This window comes from Leptonychotes weddellii, chromosome 8, assembly GCF_054177405.1.
Source record: "Leptonychotes weddellii isolate Sample4059 chromosome 8, ASM5417740v2, whole genome shotgun sequence".
NCBI classification, from domain to species: Eukaryota; Metazoa; Chordata; class Mammalia; order Carnivora; family Phocidae; genus Leptonychotes; species Leptonychotes weddellii.
The window spans coordinates 1948713-1969731 of NC_138376.1; the positions used below are offsets into that span (position 1 = coordinate 1948713).

Sequence of the window (21019 nt, forward strand, 5' to 3'; positions counted from 1 at the left end):
TACAATCCCTAAGCCCCGACCGCGGAGCCCGCCCCCCTGCAGGCGCGCGGGTCCCCGCCCCGCTCCGCCCCCGCGCACCCCACGGGGGGGCTGTCGTCTGCCTGGGCGCTGTGGGGGACTGGGGACAAAGGCGCTGTCCTGGGCCCTCCATGGCTAACTGCCTTTGCCCTTTAAATTGTTTGCCAAACTCAGAGAAAATATTCCCCCTTACCTTTGACTGAACACCCAAACCTGTGCCCCTCTAGAGAAAGCTCCTGCAATTAAGGTGTTGGACGAGGTGTCTGTGTTAAGGCCCTTTGGACCTGATGACTTAGAAATAGTGTGTGGGGAAGGTGGGGGTGAGGTGGAGAGGGGTAGTAGCGGTAGTGGTAGGAGATTACCAGTAAGCAAGGAGACCCTCAACAGCAATTATTGGCCCCTGAGTATTTAGAGCATGCTTATTGTTATGCTATAAAGCACCACAAGGACTTGCAACTAAATAGGGATTCTGCAAGGAACTATGGTTTAACGCAGGGTACCAGCATGTTGAGGGAAATCTAAACCATGCCATGTTCTACCAGGAGAAGAGAGTGGGCGGGGAAACATGGTGGCCAACTGCAGAGCTCTTAGGTAGAAGACGTAGATGATTGTGTTTGGCTCATAAAAGCCTCACCAAGATCAAAGGACAAAAATCATTCGGAGGAACAAAGAACTCTAATGATCAGAACTGTTCAAAACTTGACTGGTTACTTTGTGAAATAGGGAACCGATGAGTACTGATGGCTTCTGACCATGGGCTTCGAACTTTTGGTCGAGGAATCTATAGAAGGAGCTTGGGTATTAAGAGAGTTGGACAAGATATAGATTTTTCTTTATGACACTGACTCTCACATTAGCATTCAAATTTATTTTTTAAAAGCCCATATAGGGGCGCCTGGGTGGTTCAGTCGGTGAAGGGTCTGACTTCTGATTTTGGCTTAGGTCATGATCTCTGGGTCGTGAGATCGAGCCCCGTCTCTGGCACCATGCTGGGTGGAGCCTTCTTGGGATTCCCGCCACCTACCCCCCACATACACTCTCAATCTTAAAAAAAAAAAAAAAATGCTAAACTGCAGTAGTAAAAAGAACATGACACCCCTGGTCAGACAGTCCTAAGTTGGGTTTCCCAGCTCCATCACTTGCTAGCTTTGTGACCTGGGCCATTAGTTTTCATCTGTCTGAGACTCTGTTTTCTCATCTATAAAATGGGGATTATAATATCTGCTTTGGAGGGTGGCTGTGAGGATCAGAGTCCCTCATAGGAGTGCACAAAATATTATAACTGTTGTGGTCTTATAGAGGATAAGAGGGGACTGTATGGTTTTTTTTAAATGATGTGGAGAAAAGAAAACTTAAAACAAAAATAAATAAATAAATAAATAAATAAGTGGAGAAAAAAGGAAAGTGAGAAACTGTCATAGCCAAGAGGAGTCTAAGAAGACATCATAATTAACTGCAATATTGTACCTTGGTTAGGATCCTGGAACAGAAAAAGGACATTAGGCAAAAAGTAAGAAAATTTGAACAAATACGGACTTTGGTTAATAATAATGAAAAAAATGGTTTAGAAGCAAATAGCTCTGTGTTTAGGGTCCAGCTTTGCCTCTTACTAGCTGTGATATTAGGCAAATTACTCAGAGGAAACCTCATTTTCTTCACCTGTAAAAATGGGGATAGTTGTAAGCATTCGCTCCTACATTGTTGTCATAAAGGTAAAATGAAAAAATACATAGAAACTTCTTAGCACAGTAAACACTCAATGTAGGTTAGCTACTGAAACGATAAATCTCCATATATAGACATTTAGACAATGGTGAAATAAGCCTCAGGATTTTTGAGTAATCCTCACTTCTGGGGAAGGTGTTAGGTACAAATATTGGAGAACATAGCAGGACGAGAGGGTGAGTGGCTCGGTGTCCATAGTTATGTGTGGCCCTGGATAATTATGGATACAGTGTCAAACATCAGTCAGGAAGAGTAATCTGCATGAACTCACCAAGGTAGTGACTGATCTTATTTTCTGATAAATAATGGACAAAGGAAAAATAAGGCAAATGTCAGAAGTAATAATCAAGGTCTAATGTGCTTAAATAATTGATGGCTATGATGGGCTTTGCTGCATACACAGAAATCTTGATTTTGAAGCCTAATCTCACATGAATGTGCACACACACGCACACACACGCACACACTGCTTAGAATATAAGAGCAAGCTATAAAAAAAGCACGTTACAAAAGTGTGCATATAGTATGACCCAATTCTGTAAAATAAAACACGTTTCTATACGTAGAAAAAAATGGAAGGATATACAATAATGATATAAATGATGTTTATCTCTGGAATGGGGAAGAGGGAGACTCATGGGTGGTTTTAATTCTGCTGTTTGTAGTTTTGCTTTAGAACTTTCTACAGTAAGCATATAATGCAAACGATTATAACTTTTAAAAAATTGTTTTAAATCTTTAAAGACTTTTTTATAAATCTAAGGGAAGGAGGAAAGAAGCACAGCTACAAAGACTGCTGTTCTTCTTGGAGCTGGGGAACACATGGAATTCACTGGAAACACTTTCCAGGAGCCTGGCACGTGGAGCTCAGTGGGGAATTGTAATTTTCAGGTGATAATTTTTCATTTTCTTCTATCGTGACACGAGGTAGATAATGTTCAGGTACCTTGCATTCTCTCAAGTAGAGATTTCCTTGGGGGAAAACCGCCCCAACTCTTGACAAAGAAGAGAGCCATTGAGAAAGTATTTTAAAATACTGAATCGGGGTGCCTGGGTGGCTCAGTTGTTAAGCATCTGCCTTCGGCTCAGGTCATGAGCCCAGGATCCTGGGATCGAGCCCCGCATCAGGGTTCCTGCTCAGCCAGGAGCCTGCTTCTCCCTCTCCCGCTGCTTGTGCTCCCTCTCTAGCTGTCTCTCTCTTGGTGTCAAATAAATAACTAAAATCTTAAAAAAAAAGAAAAACCCTTAAAAAATAAAATAAAATAAAATACTGAATTAGCAGGAATCACCTAGAAGACTGTCTCACCGCCGAGGTTCTCCTACCTGGAAGTGGAGTGAGGGGAGTGGGAGTAGAAGAACCAGAGGTGATTACCTGAGACCCTCACTGTCCAACCAGAAAACTCAGAGGAAAGCAAATACAAAGTAGATAGAATCAACCTGAAACAAATTATGCAATTAATGGATTAATGTAGCCCCTTCCACAGAGATTTTAATTTAAATTGTCTGGAATGAGGACTCTGCACTGATATTTTTTTTTAAATATTTTATTTATTTATTTGTCAGAGAGAGAGAGCACACAAGCAAGGGGAGGGGCAGGGGCAGAGGGAGAAGTAGGCTCCCTGATGCGGGGCTCGATCCCAGGACCCTGAGATCATGACCTGAGCCAAAGGCAGACGCTCAACCTACTGAGCCTCCTAGGCACCCCGCACTGATTTTTTTTTAAAGCTCCCCTAGGAATTATATTCGAACCACTGACTAGCCCTTTGGCTATTGTATATTTTGGTCATTTTGTTATTTGGACATAGCTTCTCTAAAGGACAATATAGAAAAGGAAAAAACTTCTTAGAATTTGTACTTCTAAGTCTCTCTGGTAAGTTTTGACTGGTGGCTGAGACTGGGTCTGCAATGCGTTGTTTTTCTTTTTCATCCGTGCTGATTTCATTTTTTCCTGCAGTCATTTCCTGCTTTTCTCATTAGCATAGTTAATTGATGGTTGGTTGTACAAGAAACATCAGTGGTCTATAATTTGAAGCATTGCTAATTAACCCTGATGCACACATTCAACTCTTGAGTTAGAATATCTGTATCTTTTTACAAACTCAGAATGAAATTTCTAGCTAGAAATATAAACAATGCTGTCTTTGGCATTATCTTCCCATATTTATTGAACATTTGAACATGGTGGATACCTCATAGACTCTATAGTAAACCTGAGAATTTAAAGAGATTGTTTTGGTTTAATGGGGCACCAGGTCCAAAGGGCAAAGAAAATAAAGTCATGAGGACCATTTTGTAGGATACAAGTGTTAAAAAACTGGCATTGCTTTACATCTACAGAAGTTTAATAAATGTCATCAAACTATACACTCGAGGAAGGCGATTATTATGTTATATGGATGATATGTCAGTACAGATGTTTAAAAATTGACAATATTAATTCTATACCTCATCGTTAGTCCTGACTGTTTCTATATTCCCTGAGGACACAAATTGGCACATCAGGGTGTGGTGTTAATCTTTTCTTACAAGTGGTCTAGGTTTATAGAGCTCTCAAACATGACTGAGTGACTCCTAGCTTGTCCACAAGGAAAATACTGTCTGTTGAAAACCTGTAGAACTGACTTGCATTCAGGAAGTCAATTTGGCTCAATTCTCTAAATATTTGTTGAGTGCCCACTAAATGCCAGGCACCGGGCAGGACTTGGAAGGGCAGGGTGGGATTGTGGTTGACAGCGGAACCGGAACAGATGAAGTTTGGGGCCCAGGAACTAGGGTCTCAAGGAGGAGTACTCCAGAAAAGTACCATGGAGTACGTGCATTACTCATTGATGAATTTTCTGCCAAAACATGAATTCATTTCATTTAATAGCATATAGTCAATGACTTTTTTTTTTTTTGCCTATACACGGCATTAATACAAGTGGACTTTCAAATGATAAAGCCTAAGATCCAAGTGAATTATTTAAAATGATGCACCTTTCTGCTATGAAATAGAGATTATTGAAACTTTCTTTGTCCTCCCGGGATCACTTCGAACTCATTTTTAGCCTCTGGCTGCTCGTTCACAGCTATTTCTGTTCTCAGCATTGCATACATCATGCTCGCTATTCTATCTACGGCGCCCTTCAAGGGTGACACCGTTTTCACCGCCTTTCAGCAAAGGTCTGCCTGGTATCTGCCTCGGAGCTCACCCAAATGATACTTGGCCATGGAGGTATATCCCGTCTTTTCATCTGAACTGTGGCTTCTCCATGATGGTTTATTGCTAGGTAACCAACCACTCCCCAAAGTAGAGAAGAGCAGGCATTTCCTTGCTTTACAATTCTGCAAGTTGGCCTTGGGGCTTGGCGAAGGAGGCTGATACAGTTGGCCAGGAGGTCCGCTGGGGATGTGTGCAGGGATGTCTCAAGCTCCCCTCCACATGGCTCCCTTGGGCTTCTCACGGAAGCTGGGTGCCAAGAGGGAGCGTCCTAAGAGCCCAATAGGCAGCTGCAGATCTCTCAAGGCCCAGACTCGGAAGTTACGCTGCGTCACTATGGTACATTCTGTGTCAGAACAGGGTGCAAGGCTAGCCCAGCCCCGCCGTCGAAGAGAAGCATTGTAAAACATTAGAAGCCACCGAATCCTGTACAATGATTTTCTAACTCTCAAAACAATGCCTGTTCTTTTAAAAATAAATTCCTGTTTCTGTCTCGTGGATTCTCTTTCTTTTTAAATATTCACCTATTTTTGACTTCCTTAAGTCCCCTTAGGATTGCTTCACTCTCACTGGTGGTGAGCTTCCTTGTTGCTTTGTAATTTGGGCCTGTGAGCTCATCTTCATGGGGGTCCTGTGCAAACCGCCCCCCGCCCCTGCACCGAGCTGGTGGAGGCTGTCCCAGAGGATTTGCCACAGTTCCCAGCTTCTTTTCAGACTTAGAATGACAGCTGAGCACTGTAGTGAGTAATTTGAAAAGCCAACAGTGGTGTCTTCTTGCGTTGGAAGAAAATCACTCCACTGGGATGAGGAAACCAGTGACACGAACGATTCTGTTAAATAACGTTGCGCAACTTTAATAAAATATCTCTGCGCAGCTCCAGCCTATGTCATCCTTAAGCCAGGGTTGGGATGCAACGAGCTGGGGCTCGGGCGTGGACCATGGGCATCTGGTATGCTCCTTTGCTGGTGATAAAAAGCAACACTTTTCTGCGCTGACACATCCAAACGTCCTTTTTGTACCTTGCTGCACTTTGAGAAAGACACACCAGAACCCAGGTAGAGTCAGAGAACAAAAAACAAGTGTGGTCTGGAAAAGTGCGGTCTCCACCCCTGAATAGGGAGCAAACCCATATTTTGGGTAATTGCCATTACCTGGTGGCCAAACCTGGTGTGTATGACACAAGGAGGGACGTGGGAGCACGATGTAGTCACCAAATCCAGATATCTGAAGAGGATCCCTGGAAGAGATCTTTGGGAGCTAAAAGAACTTGGAGGAATTTTAGGGAAGAGTAGAAGTTCTCTACACAATGGGAGGAATTAGCGGAAGACTTTACTCAGAGGAGCTCACTGGTTAAAAGCTTGCGTGATTATGCTCTCTTCCCAATTCTAACTGAATTGCTATTTATTGCGCATTAGCTCTGTCAGCTCTCTGTGAGGTCTGAGGAGATGCAAAGTCAAAGGGTAGAACAAAGGAACCGCATTTGCTGGACCTACCGGGTGCTGGATGTTTCCCCACATTATGTCGGGGTCGCCTGCAACTGTCCTGAGAAGTAGACATTGGGATTCTTACTTCTCGAGACGAGCCTTTGAGTAACTTCCCCAGAATTACTGTCAGCGTCGCAGAGCCCAAGCCCCGAGCTAGGTTGTTCTAAAGCCACAACTTACTGCCTTTCCACTAAGGTAGAGGTTCTCCATCCCATCAGACTCAAGGCTCCTTTTTATAACAAGTATTTTATAAGGCCCCTTTTACTCTCCTGAAATAGAATATCCGTTGGAAATTAGCCTTCCTACATACCGTGGCACTTACCTTTTTAAAAAGCAATGGTATTTGCACAAAAACTTGTACACAAATGTTCATGTAGCGTTATTCACAAGAGCTAAAAAGTGGAAAAAATCCAAGTGTCCGCCGACGGATGAATGGATAAATGGAACGTAGCATGCTCACACAGCGGGATATCAGCACTAGAAAGGAACGGAGTACCCACACGTGCCACCACATGGATGAACTTCGAGGACAGTGGGTTGAAATGAAAGAAGCCAGTCACAAACTCACACGGTATGTTGTGTGATTCCATGTATATGAAATATCCAGAACAGGTAAATCCATAGAGACAGAAAGGAGGTTAGTAGCTGCTTAGGGCTGGGGGGCTGGGGGACTGGGCATTTAAAGCAGGATTTTTGGGGGGGGGGATGAAAATAAAATTCATTATGGTGATGGGTGCACAGCTCTGTAAATGGACTAAAAACTACGCAATTGTACATGTTCCATGAGTTTGCCTGAGGCGACTGTGGCGTGGGTCTGACTTCGTCTGGCTTGAGGCCCCCTGGGGTCACCCCCTCAGAGACTGTGCCGCTCCTCCTGGGAGTGGAGTCATCCTCATCGAAGTGGTACTTAACCCTAGTGAGCATTTCCCATGAGCCCGTCACTGTGCTCACTTCTTTTTATAGATTCTTACTGAATTCTCACAATAACATTAAGAGGTAGAGAAGGAATCATTACCCCCAATTTCCGGGTGAGGAAACACATCTGTGGGTTTCAGTAAGTTGGGAGAGGTCGGACAGCGTCAGGGGGACGGCTGGGGGCACGCCGATGTCAGCTTCCTACTCATCCCTTTTTCCCACTTGTAGGATGGGAGCAGTGGACAGGCCCACAGCCCTCCGCGGGGCCCTGGTCCATGCCGTGCCCCTGCCCCGACATGCTGGTGTCCAGGGCCGTACCCCCCCCAATCCCATCACAGCCACCTGGGCAGCAGGAAGAGCCAGCGCGGCGGCCCCCGCACCCCCCACCGCAAGCCCCCCAGGCCCCCCCGACCCTTACCCCCACAGGACGCACCACGGAGAGCGTGCGGGAGCGGGCGGAGCAGTCATGCTGCCCGGCTCGGCTCTCGTGGACGAAAAGCCAAGCCTCTTCCCCTGACCCCACAAGGCAGCCAGCAGCAGTCCCTGTGCCAGCAAAGGGCCGGAGCCCCGTGCCCACGGCGCTCCACGGCCGTGGTCCTGTCCTTCCCACCTGCCCTCCTGCTCATCACTGCCGAGCCTGGGGCCGAAAAGTCAACAGCAGGAGAAACTACCTACTCTGTGCTTTATTTTGTAAAGAGACAGTATACACTTGCCCCTCTCTCCGGTCTCCATAAAAAGCGCTTTATTAAACAATCTAGGCTTAACGGGCTTCCCCCCCACACACACACATCTCTGGACTTGATCACAAAGGAGGACGTTGAGGCTGAGTCGCGGGCATGGGGGTGGGGAAGCGTGCTGGCTCCCCTGATTGCCGCCTGCATGCAGTTAATGGACAAGCACGTCCCGGACTTGTCCTTGGGAGGGACTTGTTAGCTAATCAGTGTCCCTTCTCTGCATGGGATTGAGATGAAAGCTACAAGCGGGGCTGTGGCCAGTTAGGCGGCCCTGAGCCCCTGGGGATCCTGATTGAAGGAACTGGGCCAGCTTCTGCAGTGGGGCCCTCCTCCCTCCACCTCTCCCAGTATGATCTCCTTGCAGAGGGAGAGCTGGAGGAGCCTGGCTTCTGCTTGCTTAGAAGTGCAGTTAATGCCAAGCAAGACAGGGTCTTTCTTTTCCCCCGGCAGGTGACAGGTGCCCTTTTCCTATCAGTGGAGTGGGGCAGGCTTTGGGACTGACATACGTACGCACTTTCCCGTCACTCCTAATGCTTCCTTCCCTGCTTCCCAGGGCTCTGGACTAGGAATCAGGAGACGGGCTCTTCCCCTTGTGTTTGTGGCGATGGACTGCCTGGGTCACAAACTGCGATCTTGAGTAAGTTACTCAACTTCTCTGAGCTTTAAATTCCTTTTTTTTTTTTTTTAAGATTTTATTTATGGGGCGCCTGGGTGGATCAGTTGGTTAAGTGTCTGCCTTCAGCTCAGGTCTTGATCTCAGGGTCCAGGGATGGAGCCCCACATCAGGCTCCCTGCTCTCCCTCTGTGCTCCCTCAGCGAGTCTGCTTCTCCCTCTCACTCTCCCTCCCTCTCTATTTATTTGAGAGAGAGAGTGGAAGGGGTAGTAGAGGGAGAGGGACAAGCAGACTCCACATTGAACTTGGAGCCCAACACGGGGCTCAATCTCAGGACCCTGCGATCACGACCTGAGCCGAAAACAAGAGTCGGATGCTCAACGGCCTGAGCCACCCAGTGCCCCAAATTCCTTATTTTCAAATGAGGGTGATAATGCTACCTTCTTCCCCGGGATGCTCTGGGCATGGTGTATGGGGTAAAGCATGCGGAGTGCCTGACACGTACCCAAAGCCCAAATCATGTTCAGTATTCTTACTGTCACCTCCCTCTTACTTATCAGAAGGCCCCTAACTATTACTCTCTTCCTCCATTTCTCCACCTGCACATCGTGAACAATAGTGCATTTGGAAGCATTTCACAAATGCCAGAAACTTCTGAGTACTAAGCCCATGGTGTTGGCACATGCCTTTGAGGGGAACAAGCAAAGTGAGGGGCAGGGAAGCCAGGGGAGCGCTCAGCGGGCAGCAGCTGTGGGAGAGAGGGGAGCACGCCACGGGACGGGAAGAAAGAAAACAGGCAAACCCAAGCTAAAGCGGTTAAGGCCCCTCAAACCAATACCAGCGGCTCTGAAAGGTTCCCGGGAGACCTCAGCTCTCCGGGGCGGCTCCCAGGTGGGCCGGCTCTGGGTAATGCCGGGCCCGGTGCGGTTTCCAAGGAGACGGGACGTTCACAGCCTGGCGCTGGGCAGATGGCAGATGTGTAAATATTTGTTGATGAAGAGATCACAGCCAGTTTCTTCTGGAGTGGTAAGGAGAGGGGGCAGCGGCCCTGGGGAGAACTGGAGGAGGAGCTCCTGGATGTTTCCAGAACCCAATTTATGCAGCTTCTGCTAATGGAAAACTAGTTTGCTCTCCTAAACAGGCTGCAAGGGCCGACCTTCTGCCCAGAAGGCATCCTTCCTCAGGCCAGGAAATGCCAAGAGGCCGATGGGAGAAGAGCGAGCTCTTCTGCTCTCCCACACCCTCCTGCGGAAAAGAGCGGGATGCTGTGTTTGCAGGGAAGGGGACCTGGGTGTGCAGTCCCAGGGGGTCTTAGAGTGGCCACCACGCCTATTGATATGAACTATACGTAGGGTCCGTTAAATAAGCTCAACATCACTACTTTGAATTGAAATATTTTGAATTCATTTTGTTCAAAGTTGATGCAGACTTGCTCACCAGAAAGCCATCTCTGAGTTAGACATCGTTGTGTAAGAGGGTTATTGGGACGAGCTCTTGGATCAACACCGACAGGAAAGAAGGAAGGAATCGAGATTGGGCAGAGGGCAAAGTTGATCTACGATGCTCCGGAGAGTTCTGGACATGGGGTGACTTTCCACAGCTGTCCTGGTTTGGGGTCAAGGACTGGGACCTTGACACTCTTGCACTGACCAGCCCCCGGGGGCAGGGGTCTGACCTGGAGCAAAGTGATCCGTGGCAGCCAAAGTAGTAAATCTGTTATTCCTAAACCGAGATCGGGTGGTGCCTCCCAGCACCCACCACAGTGGGGGAGCATAAATTAATAGGAAACAATATTATCGGGGGAAAAGCACCCTCTCGTATCCAAATAGCCGCCCCGCCCCCCATCATTACTGCCTGTTCCCTTGACACGCAGAGAGCTCTCATTATGTGAAAGGACGTCATCTGTTTACTAGTTTATTTCCTGTCTCTTTTTTTAGACTGGTGGTTCCCTGAGTTCAAAGCTTCATGAGTCAGAGGATAGAAACTTTGTCTTAGCAGACAGACCAGCACGCAGACCATTTCCTGACACATAACAGTCGCTCAACAACACAGACCCCGTTAACGGAACGAGACACCATAGCGGGTGGCGAGAAGCCGGGCTGGTGTTGCAGATTCCGGGGCTGACGACTGGGACCCAGCGACGCAGCTGCACTTGGACTTGCTCTGCGTGATGCTGTCTCTGGGAGCCCCGCAGGATTCTTCCTCCAGGCAGGGGCCCCGCTGGGGAAGAGAAGGAGGCAAGACGCACATCGATCCTTCCTCCTCCTTCTGCAAGGCACCTCGCTGTGGCAGCGCTGGCCCAGCCTTGCCGGCCACCAAGGGGCCACCTGCGCGGCCCTCCTTCCCGCGGAACACTGGGAATTTCAGGAGCCGCGTGCTGGCGGGAGATTGGCAAGAAACCCACGTGGCGCTCGGGGTTCTTGCTGCTCGTCATCGTGGCTGTCACTGCGGGTCCTTCACCACAGTGCCGACAAGAGGGAGGCTGCCAGCCATCAGAGCTGTCCGCACATCCCTTCCTCCGCCCCGGGGTCTCGCTGTGTCCGTCTCCCACCGGCGGCTGGCGAGCTAACTTCTGGCCAAGGGTTCAATGAAATAAACTCGGGTTTAGTGAGGTGGAAGGTTCTTCCGCTTGCCCTTTCCAGGGAGAATCAGTCTAATTCGCAGGTTCGTGCTCCCGGGACTTGGGTCAGCTCTTCCTCCCTCTTTCAGCTGAACTCATTAGTGACACAGACTTTTTTATTCTTAAAGCTATTCAGTGGTCAGAGGGTCTTACGGAGCCTCTTTGGGACCCGCCGTTAGCACAATTGTCCTCCCGGAACGGGCACTCCTATAGCGACAAGGCTGAAGCGGTCGCTTTTCCTGCTCGGACAGGCTCAGGCCAGCCAAGCCCAAAGTCGCCTTGGGGCCAGCCCCTTCTGGACCAGGACACTGCCCTCAGACCCGAGGGCACTCGGGGTGCCGGTTTCCACCCCTCTGCTCCTCTCCTCAGCCTCAGAGCCCACGGGACCCACAAATCCAGGCAAGCTGAGCCCCTTTCTCACTAGCCCCGCAGGAGGATGAGGGGTGTGGGGAGGGTGGGAAAAGGCCAGGGTGCTCGGAAGATGCCCAAAGGCGTATTTCCATGAGAACATTCGGCTGTGTAGGAGAACCCAGGTGTTCTCCTCAGAGGCTGCAGGCAGACCTTCTCCCCAGAGTGTACCACGCCTCCAGCCAGGAATCCTCTGGGGCCTTTACTTTCTGTAATTCCCAGGCTTTGACATCCGGATCCTTGCTGAGACTGGAGACACCAGCCCTCCCGGGGCTAGCCGGTTCCCGGAGACTGTACGCATAATTCACCTGGGAGTGTGCTCGTCATGTGCAAACGAGCCCCTCCGGCGCCCACTCACCTGCCACGTCCTCTGCGGGCGCCCACACCCTGGGCCCCTCCGCCCCGGCTCTCACTACTCCTGGGCCAGCTACCAGCCAACTCAGGACAGCCACTGTACCCCAGAACCCGTGGACATGATTCAAGCCAGCCAATGCTAAGCCTCCTCACCATGCCTAGTCTCTTCCTTCTCGCAGAAATCCCAGCACAGGCTCTTGGCCACGTTCTCCCCTTGTTTCTTCTGCCTCCGACCGAGCCCGGTGCTTCCCGTGGGGCCTTGTGTGACGTGGTGTCTCCCCCCGTGGGTAACCAACTACCTTGGCGATGGCGGGTGTCTCCAGATCTGTAGACCTCATCGTGCCTGAGTCATCGTCAAACCTACTATTAAGCCTTAAAAAAGAGTAAAATGTTGCCATTTGCCACGACACAAGTGGACTTTGATGGCGTTATGCTGAGTGACATGTCAGCTGAAGACAAGTACCGTGTGATCTCACCTACGTGTGGAATCAAAGAAACAAAAACCAACCAACCAAGCTGAAAACCCAGGCTCTTAGACACAGGGGGTGGAGGGTGAGCAAAATGGGTGACTCGGGTCAAAAGGCACAAACTTCCAGTTATAAAATAAATGAGTCCCGGGGGCGCCATGTACAGCATGGTGACTGTAGTTAATGATACTGTATTGCAAATTTACAGTTTTTAAGAGAGTAAATCTTGAAAGTCCTCATCACACACAAAAAAATCTTTTGTGACTATAGGGACAGATGTGAACTAGACTTACTGTGTGTGTATCATTTTGCGATATATGCCAATATAAATCATGTTGTACACCTGAAGCTAATCTTCTAGGTCAATTCTGCCTCCACTGAGAAAACCCCACATCCTACATCGGTCCCCTAGGCTCTCTCTTGGAAGACCAAGCCCTCCTGTTCACCTTGATGGGGGAAAACCATCCGTCTTCTCGCTTCTGACCAGAGCTGCGCCCATCCACCCTGTGTCCACGTCGGCCTCAAAGATGATGCTTTACACTGAAGTTTGAGCTCCTGTTCCAACTCTTGGAACTACTTGTGCATCACAAATAAATTTGATTTTTAAATGTTAGGCACTTCCTGGACCCAATGAGAAAGATTTTTCAGGGGCGCCCATGGTTTAGGAAGACAGAAAACAGCTTCGAAGACAACAGGAGGGAATCTGTGCCCAGGAGAAGAGCCACTCCCTCTTCATTTCCAGAAGTGTCTGCCCTGCCCTGTGGGGCCTGGGGCAGCTCACAGAGCCAGTCTCTCACCTTGCTTGAACCTTCATTCTTCTCTGGAAGTCTTCTGAGGTCTAGTGACCCCTTCTCAGAATACAGATTTTATATAAACACAATTTTAGATAAATATAATTTTATATAAATAAAATAGGATATGGAGTATTACAAGGGAAAGTAACTACACTGGAATTCAAGTAGTAAAAATATAAAAAATTTCTGATTTAGAAGTGGTAGGCACTGCGGCCCCCTTCAAGACACTCCAGGTGGGGTACACCGCTTTGCTCCTGCAGGTGTCCCCTGTCCTCATAAACCAGGGGTCAATGATTCTCCTCCTGAATTTTCAGTGGCCAGTTTTTAGTTGCACTTTGACTCCTCTCCAACCCCTGACCCACACTTGACAATTGCTGGCCGATGCCATGTGCAAAGTAGACCCCAAGTGACCGATGTGAAACTTAGGAACAGTAACATTGGAAGGTCAGCCTCCATGATGTAGCCACCTGCGCCCCAAACAAAGCAGAAGTGACTCCTGGATTATTCGGCCCCCGGCCTGGCATCCCTGGGATGGGCTGTGAATTATCCTCCTCCTCCGTTCCAGGCTTGTGCATGGCACAAGCAAGAAAATCATCACTGTAATTTAGCTTAATGGGAGGACTCCCAGACCCCTCCCAGCAGCCGTTCTGCTTGTGTCTTGGAATTTTCTGGGAGGCTCGCATCCCCGCGCTCCTCCCCCCCATGCTCAGGCCTCCTGCCATCTGGCCAGGCCAGATTACCACAAGCCAATCCTAATTTTAAAATGTAACCAGAGGGGGTGCCTGGACGGCGCAGTCAGTTAAGTGTCCAACTCTTGGTTTCAGCTCAGGTCATGATCTCAGGGTCGTGAGATCGAGCCCCACATCAGGCTCCACACTCAGCAGGGAGTCTGCTTGAGATTCTCCCTTCCACTTCCTCTGCCCCTCCTGTTGTCTCTCTAAATCTTTAAAAAAAGGTAACCAGAGAAGGTCAAAATTCCACTTGTAAAATCATTTTATTGGTATAAATATACATATGAATAAAATACCTCAGCCTGTAATGTAAGTGAATATTCGTGAAATGTCTTAAAAAGAGTAGTGTTTTGATTTTTTTACAGGTGTCAAAGTATTCTTTCTTCAAATCATACATTAAAAGCTAATATGCAGACAGAAATTAAAGGCCTTTGAAAATCACGAACACTCATAAAACTTCATTCCAATCAACTATGTACATTGACCCCGGCACATGATAGCATCAGCCGCAGGCCTCTCTCACTCTGTTCTTCACTGTGCTTACTGATGGTCCTACAAAGGTCACCGACCAAATTTAAATGTACAATTCCACATCAGGAAGGAAGAAGTTCCCCATGGGAGAATGTAAAAACCATAGCCGAGATCTAATATATATAATTTGTACAAATTATTTATTAGTGTGCTCTGTTAATATACTTACAATGTGCAATTGCATACATCAAGAACAAATCGCTCTATCAAGTGCAGATGTGACGGGCACCCACAGCGGAGCCCCACGGTCAGCCGATGGTATTACTTGTGTGAGTTATGTGTCTGGTTGCTTTGTTCACCTCCCAAAACTCAAATTGCAGGGCAAACTGTAGCTGCCTCAGAGAAAATTCAAGTAGGACGCATGGAGAGTCGCTGGCATTCACTGAAGGCATAGAAGGAATGCTTCAAACTCAAACGCCCAGGGTGGGGAGAAGACCAAACAAGTGTGTTTGGATTCCCCCCTACGGCAAAAACTGGGTCTGTTTGTTTTCAAAAAGTAAGTAAAGAAAGAAGGAGAAAGAAAAGAAAAAAGCACCAAGAGAAGAGCGTCGGAAGTAGGAAGAGGTGTTGCCCTTTGTTCCTCTCTAATGGCTAACAGAGCACCCTGTGCAGTCTGCATGGGGGACCTTTACACAAAAATAAACTCTTTTTCTGCTTCTTCCCCAGAGTCGCTGGACTTGCTGCCTTGGTGGCCATCTTTACTGGAGGACCATTGCTTCTGTTCTTGATACTCCTGGGCCTGCTGGCCCCAGCTCTTCCTTGAAACTGAAATAGAAAGGGAAGGATGTCATTATAGTCGATGAACAAGGGACAGTCAATGGCCTGACCATTAACGGGGTGAGATGCAGGGGCCCCGAGAGGCGGGAGGGCTCGGGAGGACCTTACGCAGAAACAACTCACCAACTACGTGGAGAGACTCGAGACGAAAATTAAGAACAAACCAACAAAACCAGAAACAAATTAAAACAAGAAAACATACAAACCCCAGTCTAGCAATGATGGTGGAGTAATTGCCCGAACTGAGCCTTTGGCACGTGTCCTGTCGGGCACACTCCGCTCTCTAATCGCTATTCCTCACAGCTACCCAGGAAGGCAGGTTTTGTAAACTTGGAATCCAGATTTAAACTGGATCCCTCTCTTGGGGAGCCTGGAGGGCTCAGTCAGTTGAGCATCTGACTCTTGGTTTTGGCTCAGGTCATCATCTCAGGGTCCTGAGATCGAGCCCCGAGTCAGGCTCTGTGCTCAGCGCGGTGTCTGCTGGAGATTCTCTCTCTGCCCCTGCGCACATGCACTCTCTGAAATAAATCCATAAAATCTTAAAAAAAAAAAATAAAAGGAATCTCTCTCTTCAAAAAGACCCTGTTCTTTACAACTAGAGCAGAGCTTCACTGGTACCATATGCCTCAAGGCTTTTTTTTTTTTTTTTTAAAGATTTTATTTATGTATTTGAGAGAGAGAGAATGAGAGACAGAGAGCATGAGAGGGAGGAGGGTCAGAGGGAGAAGCAGACTCCCTGCCGAGCAGGGAGCCCGATGCGGGACTCGATCCCGGGACTCCAGGATCATGACCCGAGCCGAAGGCAGTCGCTTAACCAACTGAGCCACCCAGGCGCCCCGCCTCAAGGCTCTTAAGGGTTATTACATATTCCACACCAAGCCTGTTGTATAGATACCACTTAAGCTAAAAATACCAAACCCCACACTTTGTATGGCTTGAAAGAAGAGAAAAGCTACCTCATCGCTCAAAAGGTCAAACGATCCAACCAGAACACAGGCCTGGAAAGAGACAGGATTCATCTGACGCTTCTCATCAGCCTGATGTTAGCATTATGCTAAAAACTCATCTTGCCAGGAACTAGCTATTTAAATGCTTAACCCACTAAAGAGTGTTTTTCAGGAAGTAAAATCTCCTGAAACCTAACAGTCAAAACACAACATGATAAAGTACTTCCCTTGCCAATCTGGTTGTCAGAGCCAGATTCTGATCTCTAGACAATAAAAATTTGAATTTCATTAATTACATTAAAATGAAATTAGTGTTCTGAAAAGGATAAGCATTTCAAATTTCATCATAAAAATCAGTAATTTTTTTTAAAGATTTTATTTGTCAGAGAGAGAGCAAGAAGGAGCACAAGTAGGGGGAGCGGCAGGCAGAGGGAGAAGCAGGCTTCTCGCTGAGCAGGGAACGCATGGGGCTCACTCCCAGGACCCTGGGATCATGACCTGAGCCGAAGGCAGATGCTTAACTGACTGAGCCACCCAGGCGTCCCCCAAATAAGTAATTTTTTAAAAATTTGACCTCTTTTTACCCAACACCTTTGAGCAAATTCTCAGATGGAAAAGTGATGAATAAATATCACAACTGATTTTATTTTTTAGCTTGAACCATGTAAAAAAAAATAAATGTCCTTTGAAAGTTGTCAACAAATCAGGTTTGGGGGAAAAAGGTAAAATAGGTTTCTATATATAGCTTGTCCTTTATCACAAAATCAATTTGATAGTAACACACGAAGGGTCCTGTATATTCTCAACCTCTGCGTGTGCTATGAACAGGAGGGAGTAGAGCAGATTTGTAGTATCTTCATCTCGAAGACACTGCAATAATCTGACCTCAAAATAGAGCATTACTAGGGAAATCTTGCTAGAAAATTCTACTCATTCCCTCTTAAAACCAAAATGAATTGTTCCTGTGTATCAAGTGACTCAGAAACAAATTTCCAACACTCTAGGTTCAAAAAAAGAAATACACATGGTGATACATTGCTTATTTGTCTTCAGAGCAAACTATTTGCTCTAAGTCTTAGATTCAAAAGCTATTCATCCCTCCCAGCATTTTAGCTTCCTCAAAATCCCAGGCCTAATTCATGTTCTGTGACACCAGAGTACTCTAAAAATGGAGAAATTCATGCCATCAACAATGTTTATGTCACAGGCAAAAACAGAGAGCACCATGGACCAAGGTTGCTGGGGCGCAGCTAACTGAAACTCAGGGAGATCCCACAAAGGAATCTTCCTGCAGAAAGCAGTGTCCTTCAGTGTCCTTCAATCCACATCCCAGTGACCTGATTCGGAGTCCTCCAGGGCTGGGGGGCGGGGAGGGCTGGGGAGGGAGGTACAGAAGGATACAGCAAACATTAATAAGTGAACAGGCTGGGTTTTATTTAGGTTGGTGACATAGACCCAGCACCAGTCATGAAGGCACAAATTTTAATTTGTCCAACAAAATCCCTGAGAGGAATAACATGGTCTTTCTAGAGGCCCAACAAAACAGTTCACTAAGGCAGTGACACTATTTAAAATCATTCTAGGGGCGCCTGGGGGGCTCCGTCGGTTAAGCGTCTGCCTTCGGCTCAGGTCGTGATCCCAGGGTCCTGGGATTGAGCCCCGTGTGGGGCACCCTGCTCAGCGGGGAGTCTGCTTCTCCCTCTGCCCCTCCCCCCGCCCCCGCTCATGCTCTCTCTCAACTAAAAAAATCATTGATTAAACTCTACCACTTGTGAATGTGATCATGGTGTTGCAGGGAGCCCGGAGAATGGACAGGAGACCGAAGCAGGTGAGATCAAGGAACTGAAATCAGATGAGTAGCCAAAGCGCTCGCTCTCCCAGCCTCCCAACTTCTTCTCATTAGCCCAGAACACTGGTGCAAACAACTTTGTAGGGGAATGTTCTTTGTCAAGTTTGTTTTCCAGCCCTTAGGCACCACTTATTTGATTACATATAATTAGGATGCTAATTACAATTATATTGAAGTAGGTTTGGTCAAGCTCCCGCTAATGAACAGTCCAAATAAGATTATGTCTGCTTGATGGGCACCTGGGTGGCTCAGTCGGTTAAGCGACTGCCTTCGGCTCAGGTCATGATCCTGGAGTCCCTGGATGGAGTCCCGCATCGGGCTCCCTGCTCGGCAGGGAGTCTGCTTCTCCCTCTGACCCTCCCCCCTCTCATGTGCTCTCTCTCTCAGTCTCTCTCTCTCAAATAAATAAATAAAATCTTTAAAAAAAAAAAAAAGATTATGTCTGCTTGAAACTTAAAAGTATTTTAAAATATTTATAAAATCCTGGCTTTTTTTTTTTTTTTTTTTTTTTACTAATTCAGATGGACCTTCTCCTAGGCAGTCTGATGTAATGCTTGACTTTAATGCAGGATAAAAAAGAAAAATCAGATCGTTTTACTCCACTTCTTCAGTGCAAGTATCCTTACAGTTAACGCACTGGGGCATCTCTATACGTGGGTCTATACACGTGTTTACTGCCATTCCACGTACCATTAAAATTATAAAAAAATACCTGCCTGAGTGAACATTTAATTTATTCAACACAAACACTCCGTGTACACTCACCTCCCATCTACAGTGCCAACAACTGGTGCAGAGAGGCTCAGACATGAAACCTGTCATTCTTGAAGATGATTTGACTTTGCATACATATATATATATATATATATATATACACACACACACACACATATATATATCACACACACATGCAAATATATATACACATACACACGTGCTAATTTTAAAGCTTCCAAAATGTGCATATAAATTCAGAATTAGAGATGCATTTGAAAATTGGAGCTTTTCTCCATTTTAAGCTCCACGGACATTCATATTTCCCAGGAGGAAAACATGATGACCTTAAAAATAATATTCCGTAGCCGGCCCCGATTTTTTTTTTTTTAATATTTTCTGTTAAGAGCCCAAACTGCCGACCATAGCCAGGTATTGGCTGGCTTTAGGTTGGATTATGGAAGCAGCAGGTGACATATAAAGGCAATCTCAGAATAAAATGGCCTGCGCCAACAGGATACACCATGATACATACAAAGCCAAAACCAACCATTTTCTTCAAGAAAATAGGACACACTCTAATGAAAACATCACAGCTTATCATTAAACGCAAGACAGGAAAGGATGTGAGATTCAAAAGTGACAGAGACTTCCAGTAAAAGAACACATTTTACCTGTCTAGTCAATACTAAAATAGCCACGTAATTAAAACAGTAATCATGGTAAAACTATGCGGCATGCTTTGAGAACGACAGCCTCTGTCTGTTACATGGTTACTTGATTGAGGAAAGTAAGAAAGCTGTTTTAGCATAAACGAAGCTACTCATAAAAGATTTAAAGGGAGGCACACAGCATGGTCTAACACCATTGCTCTGCCAAATGCCATTTGTTAACCAGGAACTAACTATTCAGAAAGCAGACTGCTTTGCGGTTCTCAAGGTTGAAGACAGGCAAGGGCAGGAGTCGGCACTAACAAAACAAAATTCAAATCTTTGACATAAAATGACCTTAATCGAAGCTTCCGTAAAAATTACTTTTTTGGGGGTTCCTGTCCGCATTTCAAGAAATCGAGGCAGAAAAGCAAATACAAGATGGTCCTGTTGAATTCCATCAAACTTGGACGCAGCCCATCACGGTGAGGACTGTACGCCAACGAGGTCATGGAAAAATCTGCGAGAGGCACGGAATTCCTTGCCTTCCAGCAGCCTCGTTTTACTCTAGCTCAAAGCCTTCCTGCGGGGTCAGTGTGGTCCTGGGGGCGTCTCTGTGTGTGTTGTGTGGAGTGTTGTGGCCTCTCAGAAGCGGGGACACCGCATCGCATCAATGTGCTTTCTTAATAATCAAGTGAGAGAAGTCAACCGATACAACAGTTCAAATGCAAATTTCCAAACTCTAGAAACATCTAGGCAACCTTATCAAAAGAGGCAAAACAGAGACAGAGCTTCTGATTCAACACTCTAAAAAGAACTCTGTCTCTCTTCAGAAAACAAATGTGTTCATTTACGTAATTTTTCTATCGCTTGAAGATAACAGATTTTCTTGAAAATATCAGAGAAAAATCTCTTACAGAGAGAAAAGTGACTGTTAAGCACGTGTCTATAGGAAGTCCATGTGTGCGCGTGCGTGCGTGTTCCAATAAAACTTTATGTACAAAAACAATGGGTCATAGTGTGTGGCTTTTTTATTATAGGGTCAGCCACAGGATTCCACAGTGCTGTCCGTGGCATCACTGGTATTTACTTATTTTACAAATTTTTAATTGAAGTAGAGTTGACATACTACTTTCAGGAAATCCTTTAAAAGTTTCTCTAGGTGGGGCAGGTGCCACTTGCTGGCCCAGACAGAATGTTCGCATGTGACCTATGCTGTGGGTCTTAACTCCCTCCGGTCCACGCCATCATCTAGCCAGCAGGTGCCAGCTAGATGATGGCAGGTCACAGCGCATGGCTCATCCAATGGCCAAGAAAGCTGGCTCCAAAGGTTATTGCTTGTGGGGGACCAGGAGATGACTCTGTGCTGTTGTTTCGGTTTTTAAGCCTCTGTCAAGGGAAGTCCTCAAAGACGACCGTCCCCACTTGAGGCGTCGTACGTAACTCAGTGGGTCGTTAAGCTGTAAGGCGGGTCACGAGAGGCATAC

At 46.9% G+C, this 21019-nt stretch overlaps 1 protein-coding gene across 1 annotated transcript in view; it reads right to left on the minus strand.

Moving 5' to 3' along the window:
* Positions 1-14308: 14308 nt before the first annotated feature.
* CARMIL1 (capping protein regulator and myosin 1 linker 1) overlaps positions 14309-21019 on the minus strand; it is a 293460-nt gene continuing 286749 nt past the window's right edge. The window contains exon 36 of the mRNA XM_081827521.1: positions 14309-15360. Coding sequence (XP_081683647.1) covers positions 15224-15360 — 137 coding nt within the window. The 3' untranslated portion in view covers positions 14309-15223. The remainder of the gene's footprint in view (positions 15361-21019) is intronic.